Here is a 14,963-nt window from a genome sequence, read left to right on the forward strand (position 1 = left end):
TTGCAAACCACATATCTGCCAGAGGACTAATATCTAGAATGTAAAGAACTTGCAAAACTCAACAGAAAATAATATTCCAGTTAGACACTGCTCAAATGACACGAAGAGACATTTTACCAAAGAGGATATAAAGACAGCAAGAAAGCATGTGAAAAAATATTCAACATCAGTAGCATCAGGGAAATGGGAACTCAAACCACAATGAGATATCACTGCACACCTATCAGAATGGCTAAAATTAAAACCAATGGCAACACCAAATGCTGGCAAGGATGGAGGGAAACTGGATCACTTGTACGTTACCGATGGGAATGTGAAATGATATAGCCACTCTGGAAAACAGTTCAGCAGTTTCTTTAAAAACTAAACATGCAACTACCGTATGCCCTAGCAATGGCACTCCTGGGCGTTTATCCCAGATGAATGAAGACTTATGTTCACACAAAGACTTGTACAGAAATATTTATAGCAGCTTTATTTAAATAGACACATCAGGAAACAACCCAGATGTCCTTCAACAAGTGAAGCAAGCACACAACCATGGTACCATTAGAGACCCCATATAATCTCCAAAGAATTATTCTGAGTGGAAAAAAAAAATTTTTTTTAATTACAGTACTATAGAATTCCATTCTTATAATGTTCTTGATATGACAAAATTTTAGAAATGGAAAAGAGATTAAGAGTTACCAAAGGATTAAGGCAGGGTTGGGGCAGCATTTGGGCTCCTTTAGTGATGGGAATGTTCTTTAGTTTAACTTATCAATGTCAAAGTCCTAGTTATGATACTATAGTTTTATAAGATGTTACTATTGGGGGAATCTAGGTAAAGAGTACACAAGATTGTGTTATCTCTTACAACTGCATGTGAATGTATAATTATCTCAAAGTAAAAAAACTGATTGAAAACAAGAGGTCCTTGGGGCACCTGGGTGGCTCAGTCAGTTAAGCCTCTGACTTTTGACTTTGGCTCAGGTCATGATCTCATAATTCGTGCAATCATGCCCCACATCAGGCTCTGTGCTGACAATGCAGAGTCTACTTGGGATTCTCTCTCTGCCCCTCCCCTACCTGTGCACACGCTGTCTTTCTCTCTCTCAAAATAAATAAATAAACATTTTTTTAAAGCATAGAAAATAATAAGCCTTTAAAATAGAATATATACTATTATTTATTAATTTAACGATAAAATGCACAAATCACAAATCATCCCAGCTTGTTAGATACTATTCTCCATCTTCAGATTCTTCGTTCTTTTTCTGACAGTTCTATGGTGGGCAAGCAGGTGGGTGGATGGCTGCTATATTGTGCAGTTACAATTTTTTCAAAGGAAAACGTGGTTAGTGGGAAAAGCCTGGGTATGCTAGTTATTCATTGTGGGTCATCCCATGTTTCAAGTGAATGACCCAAGCCCATAGCCACCATTTAGTAAAATCTCACATTCCTTCCCACTTTCAGGAAAGCCACTAGTGAAGACATCACGAGTGACTGTGATCAACACTGAGGAGCCTGCAATCACAGCTGATGTAGGAAGCACCATCAAAACAGTGCAAGGAGTGAATGTGACCATTAACTGCCAAGTTGCAGGTGAGACATGTATTCATGTGTTAGTTCATCTGTTCAAATATTAATGGAGCCTTGTGCTAGGTTAGAGGATACAAAGATAAATACAGATTCTATTCTCAGGGACTCAGGGCTAGTAGGAAAGCTAAGGAAAGAACCTCAGTCACCCTGAAAATGGAAAAGGCTACAGAAGTTTAGAGGAGGAAAGATGAATTCTGTCTGGGATGAGGTGGTTTCTTATTTCAGCCTTGCACACTGATAGAATGTGAACATGCAAAGATGGGGGCAAAGAGTGGTCCAAGCGAACAAAAGATTGTGAAAAATTCATGGAAGTAAGAAAGCCCCAAGATAGAAGCAAACAGTGTGTGGTTGGTCTGGCTGGAGCCCAGAGTACAGAAATGGTGTGGAGGGGCTTAAACTTTAGGAAGGTGGGTTGTAACTATGCCATGGGAGACCTTAAATGCTTGGCCAAGGAGTTCAGAAAAAGGTGGGTGGAAAGTGACATTAAGGAGCCATACTTCCAGAAGACGAAGCCAACAGCAGTACATAAAATGGATTGAAGATAGGAAATACTGGAACAGAGAGGCCCGTTAAGAAGCTGTCATAGTAGTTGGGGCACCTGGCTGGCTCAGTCAATAGAGCATGTGACTCTATTTCAAGGCTGTGAGTTCGAGCCCCATGTTGGGTGGAGAGATTACTTAAAAATAAAATCTTAAAAAAAAATGCTGTCAGAGTAGTTTAGAGAAGAGGTAATGGGGGCCTGAACTCAGCGCACTGGTGATAGAAAGGTAAAGGGTAGAGGAACATGAGAGAGATGGCAGAGGTAAGACCAGCAGGAATCTGGAGCTTACTCTCATCAAAAGTGGGTGGGAGTCATTGATGAAAACATCCGGTGCTGTTAGGAGTGGTGACACAGGAATTGCCCTCCAGTTGGCCTTGCAAACCCAGAGGACTATAGGGAACAGAAAGTCAGAGGAAAGTGGAGGAGTGGTAGATAGTAGGGGGTGGTAGTATGCTCTTTGTAAAGATACTTACCTCCGATTAAAAAACAACAGGGGTGGGGCGCCTGGGTGGCGCAGTCGGTTAAGCATCTGACTTCAGCCAGGTCATGATCTCGCGGTCCGTGAGTTCGAGCCCCGCGTCGGGCTCTGGGCTGATGGCTCGGAGCCTGGAGCCTGTTTCCGATTCTGTGTCTCCCTCTCTCTCTGCCCCTCGCCCGTTCATGCTCTGTCTCTCTCTGTCCCAAAAATAAATAAACGTTGAAAAAAAAAAAAAAAACAACAGGGGTGCCTGTGGCTCAGTCGGTTAAGTGTCCAACTCTTCATTTTGGCTCAGGTCATGATCTCATGGTTCATAAGTTCAAGCCCCTCATTGGGCTCTGCACTGACAGTGTGGAGCCTGCTTTGGATTCTCTCTCTCCCTCTCTCCCTGCCCCTCCCCTGCGCGCGCTCTCTCTCTCTCTATCTCTCTTTCTCTCTCTCTCTCTCTCTCAATAAATAAACCTACAAAAAAAAAAAAAATCCTACAAAACCCAGATGCTGATCCTCCCTTCCTGTGGACCACTACTTGGTGACATCTACCCTAAGGGTTTTCACTGCCACAATGCAGAGAAATGCATTGTACCGGGACCCAGCTACAGTCCCCTGCTTGTTGTCCTCAGTGGCTGTAGCCTGCTGTGGCACACCCAAACCCAGGTTACCCAGTCATGCTCAGTGTGCACAGTGGACAGGCATTAGCACCCTGTTCTGGGGCTTTCTCGATCTCCAATCTCTACCCCATTACCAGAGGCTTTACCTCCACTTAGGATTTATGAGCCAGATAGCCCATTTTCATTTTTTTAATATAATTTATTGACAAATTGGTTTCCATACAACAACTGCCCTCCTCAATGCCCATCACCCACTTTCCCCTCTCCCCCACCCCCCATCAACCATCAGTTTGTTCTCAGTATCTAAGAGTTTCTTATGGTTTGCCTCCCTCCCTCTCTGTAACTTTTTTTTTCCCTTCCCCTCCCCTCATGGTCTTCTTTTAAGTTTCTCAAGATCCACCTATGAGTGAAAACATACGGTATCTGTCTTTCTCTGCCTGACTTATTTCACTTAGCATAATACCTTCCAGTCCCATCCATGTTGATGCAAATGGCCAGATTTCATTCTTTCTCATTGCCAAGTAGTATTCCATTATATATATAAACCACATCTTCTTTATCCATTTGTCAGTTGATGGACATTTAGGCTCTTCCCATAATTTGGCTAGTGTTGAAAGTGCTGCTGTATAACTCTCAACAATAGCCAAATTATGGAAAGAGCCTAAATGTCCATCAACTGATGAACAGAGAAAGAAATTGTGATTTACATACACTATGGAGTACTACGTGGCAATGAGAAAGAATGAAATATGGCCCTTTGTAGCAACGTGGATGGAACTGGAGAGTGTGATGCTAAGTGAAATAAGCCATACAGAGAAAGACAGATACCATATGTTTTCACTCTTATGTGGATCCTGAGAAACTTAACAGAAACCCATGGGGGAGGGGAAGGAAAAAAAAAAGAGAGAGAGAGAGGTTAGAGAGGGAGGGAGCCAAAGCATAAGAGACTCTTAAAAACTGAGAACAAACTGAGGGTTGATGAGGGGTGGGAGGGAGGGGAGGGTGGGTGATGGGCATTGAAGAGGGCATCTTTTGGGATGAGCACTGGGTGTTGTATGGAAACCAATTTGACAATAAATTTCATATATTGAAAAAAAAAGTGCTGCTATATAAACATTGGGGTACAAGTGCCCCTATGCATCAGCACTCCTGTATCCCTTGGGTATATTCCTAGCAGTGCTATTACTGGGTCACAGGGTAGATCTGTTTTTAATATTTTGAGGAACCTCCACAGTTTTCCAGAGCAGCTGCACCAGTTTGCATTCCCACCAACAGTGCAAGAGCAGATAACCCATTTTCAAATAGGTAGGAGGAAGATCTTACTCTAAAGCATTTTGTTTCCAAACAGTGGCTAGGCTGGTTTTCTCTGAAATATTCTGGTAGCTCCAGGAAATCAGAAATATAAATCTCTGTCATCCTACATTAGCTTCTTTTTGTAAAGCTTCCCTTGGCCTGCATGTCCAACCTCATCAGCGAAACCTTCCACAGCCACACCCCTTCAGGCCCTGTAGTCCCAGATGAAGAGTCAGATAAAACCTCTGACAGGGCTGCCCTTCGTGCAGGGACTGCTGGTGCAGGTAAGGCCTTCTGTGCAGAACCATCATTCCTCACCTGGTCACTGCGAACACATGCCTCAGCTACAGAGCACTGACCAGAGATAAAATGGACCATGCCGGCTCTCTTCTTGATGGGTGAGGTTGGTAGGAGTAGAAGAATGGGGATCAAGGACAGCTCAACAAGGAAGTGGGCACTTAAAGGCGACTGAGAGAACCAGAATCCGGGCAAGGAAGTATTCACCACGGGGAACCGGGGGCACTGAAACCAGCTTTGGCCAATTCTTCCATGCCACCTGGTGCCCTGTCTCCCTGACTACATCCAGAGACTCACTCTTGGTGACCTTATCATGAGATCTCAGGTCGTGCCCAGTTTTTGCCTGGCTGGGCACATTACAGTCTTTATTTTTATTTTTATTCATAGAACCATTTGTGTTAATCGTGGTTAACCAAAATGAACCCGTGTATCTCTGTCATTATGCCTTTTGTTAAATAAGATATTTATTCAGAGTGGTGGGAAAAAGGCTACTTTTGATTACACAGTTGGTCTGTGAATTTGCTGGACAAAGAAATTACCCTTGAGCTGAGTCTCCGGTCAAAAGTGTTGTGACGCTCAAGGGCATTAGGAATGACTTTTACTTTACTAATACAGTGGCTCTGTGGCTTTCTTAGGGTATAATTTATTGGCTATTTTATAGTCTATATTCAGAATATGACATAATTTATGTAGATTAACTTCTGTCCTTACATGTTAGAGTTGTTAGCCATTTCTCATTAAATAACTTTTTGTACATATATGCGTTCAATTTGTAAGGTGCAGCCTCACAAATTCTTCCCAACGCTTAAACATAAAAAATATTAAGCAGTGAGTATGATGAGCATTCTTCTTGAAAAGGGATCCAAACCACTGTACTACTCACACACTTTTTCTCTATTTGAGTTCAAAAAACTTGGTAGGAGATAAAGGGTTAGGGCAGGAGGGAGTATTTCAGTCATTTGGGACTAGCATGTACAAAGGTCCTGAGGTAGAAAGAACAGGCTTCATCTAAAGGAGTAGAATATGGCTGGTGTGGCTCTAGTACAGAGAGCAGAGAAGAAAGTAGCACGTCATGTGGCTGGAGGGTGGGGGGCAGCAGGCAGGGGCTAGCTCTTACATGCTCTCATAGATTATGGTACAATTTGGGGTTTTATCCTAAGAGCAAAGGAGGTTTCGGAAGAGCTTAGTGGGTAAAATCGTCAGGACTAGTGATATAGAAATAAACAGTTGAGGAATCAGTGATGGGCAGGATATTCATTAAGATAGTCCAGACTCTGATAAGAAGTAGACCCCCAAATGTATAATGGGTCAAACACAATAGAAGCTTATCATTGTTTAGCTAAGAGTCCAAAGAGCGGCTGCCCCACACAGTCGTTCAGGGTCGTGGGATGCTGGCGGCTCTGTTATTTTCAACATATGCCTTCCAAGGTGTCCCCAGGGGTTATCTCTAACCTGTCAACCAGAACAGGGGAAAAACAAAACGTGGAAGGTGGTTGAGAAGGCTTTTGAGGGCCACACCTAGAACCAGCACGCATTGGCACTTCTCACAGTGCCTCTTTGCCACGTGGTCACTCACCGCTACAAAGGATATTGAACAGTGTAGCCTAGAGGGGTACCCAGGAAAAAGAAGAAAACAGGTTTTATGAACAGCTGTCAGTGTCTGCCACCGTCAGTGTGGAGAAGTGTGGAAGGCTGAAAACCTCCTTTCCAGACTTCAGCAGTTCTTTAAAATAATTGCCAAGGCTGCCATTTAAGTTACTGTATCCTTTCCTTTTCTTGCACCAAGCCACCAAAGAAGCTTCTAAAGTGCATCATGTCAAGGAGCACCTTGCAATGGACACCCCATCTCGAGATGCTGACAGGCTGCCAAGGAGCAAGCAGCGTTCCAAATGTAACAAGTGGTTAGCAAGAATATCCTGTCTGGGATTTTAAAAAGTATTGTGGCATCACCCTACCTAGCAGCTCTGTGAAGATTAAAGGCACTAATCCTTATAATCCTATCAGGTTACAACCCATTATCACCACATTTATTGATCCTTTCAAGCCACAGGCAGGGCACTGTTTTGTTGATAAGATATGCCACGGAGGAGAAAAAGTAAAAGCAGAGTTTTTTCCCTCCCCTGTTTTAGACAGAAATCATACCAAGGGAGTCCAGAGTGTGGAGCCTGTCCAAGTAACTTGTCAACAACATAGCTTTGGATTTTGCTCTGTGGTGGAGTATATTTTCTGTCATTTTTCAGACATTTCTTTCAGTAAAATGTGTGGTCACATCACAACAGCCTAGGGAAAAAAAAAAAAAAAAAATCTCCCGCAACCTGACCAGCTTCTCAACAAAAAGGGAGCTACCAAAGCCAGCACACATGGGTTCTAGAAGCCTCTCCTAACAATAACCTGGGTGTTATAGTTATAGCAGAAAGGTTAACTCTCAAAGTAGAAAGTAAGGATTTGACAGGGCAGAGACAATAGTGTAGCAATTCTGATCTTCTTTAAAGAGGCAGTCGGGTATGTTGGAAGACAGACGGGGATCTGTGGCATTGAATGTAGGAGTTTGGATCTCCACCCTGCCATTTGTAGGTCACTGGGATGAGTAGGTCATGGAGTGAGGAGTAGGAAGGGACAGGGGCTCTGTCCCCTTGTAATCATTCAGGGATCCAAACTCTCATCACTTTAGGCAGATTTCTTAATCTCTTTGAAAAATGTGATTATGTTTATAAAACGTTTGGCTTATAGCAAATGTTCACCAAATGTTTGTTTCTCCTCTAGCACGTTCAGGATGTTTTGCACAGTTCCTGACGTTTGCACATTACCCATGTTCAGGTATTCCGAACAGTAGGATTAAGCATGTGTATCTGGTACCTTTTCAAGGGACACTGGCTTCAACAATGGCTGGTGATGTTTTCTCAAGTGTCGTCGTCATCTCTTGAGGAGAATAGAGCTCTATGAGGCCTCACTTATTTTCCCCTCTTCCTTTCTTCTGTGTTTATAAGATGTCAGAGTCAATCATGAAAAGAACTCAAAAGATTCTAAAGCATCTTTCTGGTGTCATTTTCTGCCTAAGGCCCACAGTCCCAGACAGGAAGCCCCTAAAATGTGACACCAGACACAGCTCCTCCATCAGCAAATTCCCAATGCGGGTCCATACTTGAGTGAGCCTGAGAGAGACTTGCTCATAAATGTATTAAAGAACAATTCCCACGTAATTTCTCCTCTTTTGGCACTGCTGTCACCTATGGTTTTAGTTGTACAGAGACTGGGGACAACCTCTTTCCACCCTTTGCTATCCGGAATATTTCTGTCTCCCAAGAGCCCTCCTCCCCTCACCTGAAGAACTCAGTCCTTTTGGTAAGCACCCTGTCTTGTTCTGGCAAACACCCCGAGATCATGGGGTTACAGGAATAGAAGAAGCTTGCACCCACTTCCTAGGGAAGTGAGGAATGGCTCCAGGTCTCTCTCCCTCCGCCTCTTGTTTCTAACCTTCCCTCGCCCTCCCCATTTCCCCTCTCCTCCTACATGTCTCTGCCTCTGTAGGAGGATCACAGGTGCTTGCTTCCAGAGAAGGACGCCCTGCAGGAGCCTTGCTATGGGATTTGTCCTTGTTGCGGAGAGAGCTTCATGAGTGTTGGCACTGGAGACACACACACCACCCCATCAGCACAGCTGTGGGGAGGGTGTTCACTCCCCTCTCCCCCCACCCTCCCCCATCCCCTTCACTTAGTGAAACTGAAGACCCACTTAGTCCAGCTCTCTTACTTGGCCTCTCTCGCTCTAGAACAGCCTTCATTCCTATTGGGGATTGTGTGCTTGCTGCCCACAGCAGTCCTCGCAAGAACATTCCAGCACACATGCTGTGTGAGCAATTCATAGCGAGGGAAATCCTCGCAGAAAATGATTTGTAGGGCCTCGTTTTTCCTTGTGCTTTCAGGAGAGAAATGGCAGGGAATGTTTTCTTCAGCTTACCTTTCAGAGGCCTTCTCTTGAATCCTGTGGATTTTTTTTCCCCCAACGGAAAAACTGAGCTCAGGGTCCAAAGTCCAAGCTGGCATGGCTAAGCATCATGATTCTCTTGCTCTCCCTAGTGGTGCTGCAATGAAAAATCAGCTTCTCTGCCCCTTACCTGCATCTTTTGTCCAGGTATATTCAGAGGCCATGCCGACCTGGTCCTTTTCCTGCATTTGAGCATCAGGCATCACGAGGTATGCCTCTCCCTGATGTGACCTGAAGGATGCGGTATCTAAATCTTCACTCCCTTTCAGCTGCCCTGCCCCCTCTTTCCAGCCAATTTGGTGATCCTTAGTGATTCTCACTCAATTATTGGTAATCTGAATAAAAGAGAAAACCAGAGAGTTACTCCTCTCTTCCTCATAATAGGGAGGGAGGCCCTACAGATCTTGGCCAAACATTTTGACCTTCAGCCACTGCTCTAGGCCCACCTGAGGCAGCAGAGCCACCAGGATACCAGTGAATTCACACAAGGCAGTTGGTCATTAGTGAGGGAGTGTGAGACCTCCTTCCTACCTCCACTCCACTTCCCGCTACTGGAGCTCGGGAGCAGCAAGTGCCCCGGGGTCCATAATTAGGGCTCTTGATCTGGGTGTTACAGAATAGACTGCTGATAAATTCTTCATCAGGTTCAAGGACAAGTGACAGGTACACAGGTCTGTATTCTCACCAGTAGGCTGCCCATTAAGGGTAACACTACCCTTGCCCCAAAGGCAGAATCCAGCCCCCAACTCAGGACAGCACAGGACTAAGGACTGAGCCCTTTGACTCTTCCTGGTTTTGACACTTCCCCCCCCCCCCCCGCCGCATTGACCAGGATTTGACATTATAAACATAGGCTGGATATATGCCCCAGATTGCTGAGTAAATTTTTTGAACTGGGCCAACAGGCTAAGTGGTGCAAGAAATGGAGCTTTCTGCCCCCCAAAGCCCTGTGAATTGATGCCACAGATTTTTCTGTCTCCTACCTCACTCAGAGCCCAGCCTCCTATGGAGCCTTCTAAGCAGACTATCTCAGAAAGCTCGTCCTGAACCGGGGCTTGCTTACCAGCATGTCAACCATAGGGAAGCTTCCTAAAGAATTAAGCCCATCTCCTTGTCTTAGCCTACTCAGGCTCTATTACAAAATATCCATAGACTAGGTGGTTTAAGTGTCCAAAATGTATTTCTCACAGTGCCGAAGACTGAGAAGTCTAAGATCAAGTGCCAGCCCATCCAGCTCCTGCTGAGAGATCTTTTCCAGGATTGCAGTTAGAGATCTTACTGTGTCCAGACATGTTGGAGAAAGAGGGCTAGATCTCTGGTCTCTTCTTATAAGGGCACTAATCCCATCGTGATGACTCTACCCTCATGACCTCATCTTAACCTAATTACTTCCAAAGGCCCCCACCTCCAAATACTATCACATTGGAGGTGGTTAGGACTCCAACATTTGAATTTGTGGGGAAACACAAATGTTCAATCAGTGACACCCCTAGAGGAGGACAGAGCCCAACTTCTAAAGGCAGGTACCCTATCCTAACTCCTATACACACTCCCCAGCTCTCTCTCACAGACAAGAAATTTGGATTGAAGAGAGAGCCCTTTCTTTTTGTCACTCCCTTTTGTCTCTTCCTCTGTGGTGCTACTGACCATAGTTCCATGTTTTCTTGTTCTAAGAAAATACATAGGCTTGGGGCACCTGGGTGGCTCAGTATGTTAAGCATCTGACTCTTTTGGCTCAGGTCGTGGTCTCAAGGTTTGTGAGATCGAGCCTCAAGTTGGGTTCTGTGCTGACAGCTCAGAGCCTGCTTGGGATTCTCCCTCTCAAAATAACTAAACCAAGAATTTTTTTAAAAAGAAAAAACATAGGCTCCAAAAAATAGAGGCATGTTTTCTACGTGTGGTGTCAATTCTGGTAAGGTTCCAGCACTGTCGTTTGTCTAGTCCATGAACATGCTAATATTTTGCAGCTTTTAACTTTTTATTGAAGTGTAATAACCTATACAGAAAAGGGTACCTATCATAAAGGTACCAAGCCTACAGAACCAGCCCTCAGGTCAAGACACAGAGAATTACCAGCCACCAGGCCCTACTTCCAGCCCCTCCCTATTCATCCCTTCCTCTCTGAGGAACCATCACCCTGATGGCTAACAACTTAGATTGATGTTATCAGTTTTAGTTTTTCACTTCCAGAGATGAAATCATACAGTGTGTACTCTTTTGGGTCTAGCTTCGCTTACTCACTGTTAATGTTTGTTTCATGTAGTTGTCAACCGTTCCTTTTCACCGAGGTATAGTTCTGGTTCTTAGGTTTATTGATGCTTTCTGCAAAGAATTTGGGTACTTTCCTTCCACCCTGGCAAGCGTCCTTTACCAGCTACCCGCTTCCTGTTCTGTTAACTGGCCTCTCTCTTCCTGCCTCATCAGTGTGAGTTTTAAAAGGCAAAAGATCTTGAGACCACGGAGAGGTCAGAGGCATTATTTAGTTTGGCCAAAGGACGGTAGAAGACGCCCAGGCAGCTGCTTCCTGCAGAGTAGCCCCTGGGAGGGCCCGCCAACCGCCAGAACTGCCTCCGGGGTCACCTGAATGTGTTTAGCTGATAGAGTTTATTGTTTTTTTCTTCCTAGGTGTGCCCGAAGCCGAAGTCACTTGGTTCAGGAATAAAAGCAAACTGGGTTCCCCTCACCATCTGCACGAGGGCTCCTTGCTGCTCACAGACGTGTCCTCCTCAGATCAGGGCCTCTACTCCTGCAGGGCAGCCAATGTGCACGGAGAGCTGACGGAGAACACACAGCTGCTGATCCTAGGTAAACACCACGAGGTTGGCTGCCCCTGCTGGACCCCATGGGGGTGACTGTCTGACCCACCCTCCACCCCCCTTTTCCCCTGATCCAATTAAGTACTTAAAAGCAATGTCCCTTCCCTTCTCTCCACCTTAGGGCCTTCCAGTAGAAAGAACACAGACTTGGGGGCCAGGCAGACATCAGTTTGAACCCTGGCACTTACTCACTGTGTGACCTTGGCTGGCTCACTTAGCCTTACTAAGCCTTAAATGCTGGCCTTGACACGGCGACCTGTACAATGAGGATTGCCCACATAGGAGGAGGGGGTTGTCAGCTAGAGCTACAGAAGCAAAGCAGTTATTTTTCATTTCTTCCGTGGTCAGGACTTCTTTGAGAATCAAAGGAAAGCGCTAAATTAGCCCCTCCAGAAGAATTCATTCATGCAACATTTTTCATATAATTTCGGAAGGTTCCTAGTCCAGCCCACATAAAGTCCACACAGGTACCCCACCACCGCTCCCCCCACCCCGCCCCAGTCTTAGCCCCTTCCACCTGATAAAACAAAATCCTGCAAACTGGGTGGCTGATAAACAACGGAAATTTATTTCTCATACTTCTAGAGGCTGGAAGTCCGGGATCAGGATGCCAAGACTGTCAGGTCCTGGTGAAGCCCCTTTCTGGGTTGCAAACTGCTGGCTTCTTGCTGTGTTCTCCCATGGCAGAAGGGACAAGCCAGCTCTCTGGGGTCTCGCTTATAAGGACACCAATTCCAATCATGAGGGCCATACCCCACCCCTCCCAAAGGCCCCATCACCTAATACCATCACCTTGGGGAGTTAGGACTTCACATATGAATTTGAGGGGACACAAACATTCAGACTGTAGCACCCCCCAAAACTTTAGCCCCTGGCTAAAAAGTCTAACACAGTTCTTGGCATGACATGGGTATTTAAAAATAACAACCACTGGGACATCGTCCCACATTCCCTGTTGCCCAGTGCTGGCCTCAGCCATGTTGCAAGCAATAACCCCTTAATCCCCTGGACAGGGGACCCTAGGCTTATCTTCCCCATCGGGTCTGGACCTTAGAGGGATGCAGTAAAAAAGCTTATTTTTGTCTTACCTTTTTTTTAAAAAAAAAACAAGCAAATATGAGAGCACTTTTTATTTTTAAAACAAGCAAATTTAAAACTAGCAAATATGCTAGTTTCCTCAAGAGAAAGCTACCCTTCTAAGAAGAAAGAGAAAACTGTGGGAAATATGAATAGTCACACCCCATACATACATACACATACATTATAGACTTCCTTTGGGGAAAAATAATTAAACTTTATACTTGCATTTCCATACCCCCAGTTGATGCTACACCAAAGCTTCGGGGCTCGAGCCCCTGCCCACTCAGATTTCAGAGAGGCCCAGGTGGGTTTTCATCTCACCAGTGGCTACATAAACCTCCAGTCATCTTAGAAAGCCCCAGAAGATCAGCTCCGTGAAGGGTGTCATTTGTTCTGCATTGGGTTTCATCCGGCTGAGCTGCGTGCGAGGCTGGAGCCCGGGGCCCAGGGACTCTTGCCCCACACTGAGCTACGGTGCTTCACTGTGGGTTTTTCCTCCCTAACAAGCCTTGCTTGTTGCCTGTGCCGACAGGGATGAAAGCCTAGGACGTGTAGCTGCTACTGTGGGTCTGCCAGTGAAGTGCGCTTGTTCCGTGAGCCAGCTCTGGCAGCATCACAACCATAAAACAGCGTGGCTGCGAACATGTTGCTGGACGAGCGTAACATCTTCCCGTTTTAATCAAACGTGGTGGGGAACAAAATCACTATTTAGACTCTTAAGTTTAGGGCTTTTCTTGATCAGAAGCCTCGGTTTATGAATCGAAGTATTTTTAGTTTTGTAAGTACTTTATGAGCATAGAAATAATGTCTCTTATTATTTTAATCGGCCAAAAAATTTTAAACAAGGGACTTCATGTATAAAACTGAGGTTTCAGGGGTACCTGGGTGGCTCAGTCAGTTAAGCTTCCAACTTGGGCTCAGGTCATGATCTCGCATTTCGGGAGTTCGAGCCTCACATCGGGCTCTGTGCTGACAGCTCAGAGTCTGGAGCCTGCTTCCAATTCTGTGTCTCCTTCTCTCTCTGCCCCTCCTCTGCTCGTGCTCGCGCTCTCTCTCTCTCTCTCTCTCTCTCTCTCTCTCTCTCAAAAATAAACACTTAAAAATATTAAAAACTGAGGTTTCATGCCAATACCTGTGATTAACCTGTAGTGTGGAGACTTGAAGTGTAATGAGACTTTCATTCATTTATTCCTATAGCCATTGAATGAACATTCATTACATGTGGCCTCTAAATTCCATCTCAAGCTATAGGATAAATTTAAGAGGTGACCTCTGCCCTTGGAGAATTTATAGTTTCCCTAGAAAGATCGAATGGGCTTGCACCAAGGAAGAAAAATTAGATAAAAGCTGTAAGGGCATTAGGAGGGGCTGACACTTGGCCCAAGAAGATCTGATGGTTTTGAAGATGGGATGTAACCTCCCTTTTTGGCTTTTAGTAAATAAGCAAAGGTTCCTTGAGTTAATATTCTGGAAGGAATACTCAGTATTCAATTTCAGTATTCTCAAGAGAGCATTAAAAAGGATGAGAAAAGGAGAGTCTAGGTTAAACTGGCACCATCAGTTCCTAAAATCATAGTATTTCAAACTAGGTCTGGGAAATGATGAGATTCCTCATCATTTTATAGACAAGGAAAGTAGGGCTCAGAGGGATTAAGTGACTTGCCCAAGGTAGTGAATGACAGAGGGTTCCTGAGCCCAAACATGATGTTTTCACCCTATACTATATAAATAGTATTTTAAGTTATATGCAATATGTATGAAGACTTTATCATTTTTAAACTATTTTATATATATATATTTTTTAATAAAATCTCAAGCTCATCATTGTTTTCTACGTGTGATGGTCTTTTGTAGTCAAGGCAGAGTAGACAGGCTTATTTCTGAAGCAGACTCCCGAGCCATTGTGACTTACTCGCCACTCTTAGAAGTATCTGAGGGGCGCCTGGGTGGCGCAGTCGGTTAAGCGTCCGACTTCAGACAGGTCACGATCTCACGGTCCGTGAGTTCGAGCCCCGCGTCGGGCTCTGGGCTGATGGCTCAGAGCCTGGAGCCTGTTTCTGATTCTGTGTCTCCCTCTCTCTCTGCCCCTCCCCCGTTCATGCTCTGTCTCTCTCTGTCCCAAAAATAAATAAACGTGGAAAAAAAAAATTAAAAAAAAAAAAAAAGAAGTATCTGAAAAATGACAGGCACGTGATAGGTCCTCACTGAACACCGATGAAATGACCATCACTTGCGAGAGCAATACTCCTGCTTCTCTTTAGATTCCAACAGGTGCTCTAGAG

The 14,963-nt window shown here is 44.9% G+C and overlaps 1 protein-coding gene across 1 annotated transcript in view; it reads left to right on the forward strand.

Moving 5' to 3' along the window:
- Positions 1-14,963, forward strand: part of ADAMTSL1 (ADAMTS like 1) — an 878,428-nt gene that overhangs the window by 794,893 nt on the left and 68,572 nt on the right. Inside the window, exons 22-23 of the mRNA XM_047098171.1 lie at positions 1,459-1,587; positions 11,411-11,590. Of these exons, the coding sequence (XP_046954127.1) occupies positions 1,459-1,587; positions 11,411-11,590 (309 nt within the window). The remainder of the gene's footprint in view (positions 1-1,458; positions 1,588-11,410; positions 11,591-14,963) is intronic.

This window comes from Lynx rufus, unplaced genomic scaffold (genome assembly GCF_022079265.1).
Source record: "Lynx rufus isolate CCGP_SWC_20201006 ecotype Redwood Valley unplaced genomic scaffold, mLynRuf1.p SCAF_10, whole genome shotgun sequence".
Lineage (NCBI taxonomy): Eukaryota > Metazoa > Chordata > Mammalia > Carnivora > Felidae > Lynx > Lynx rufus.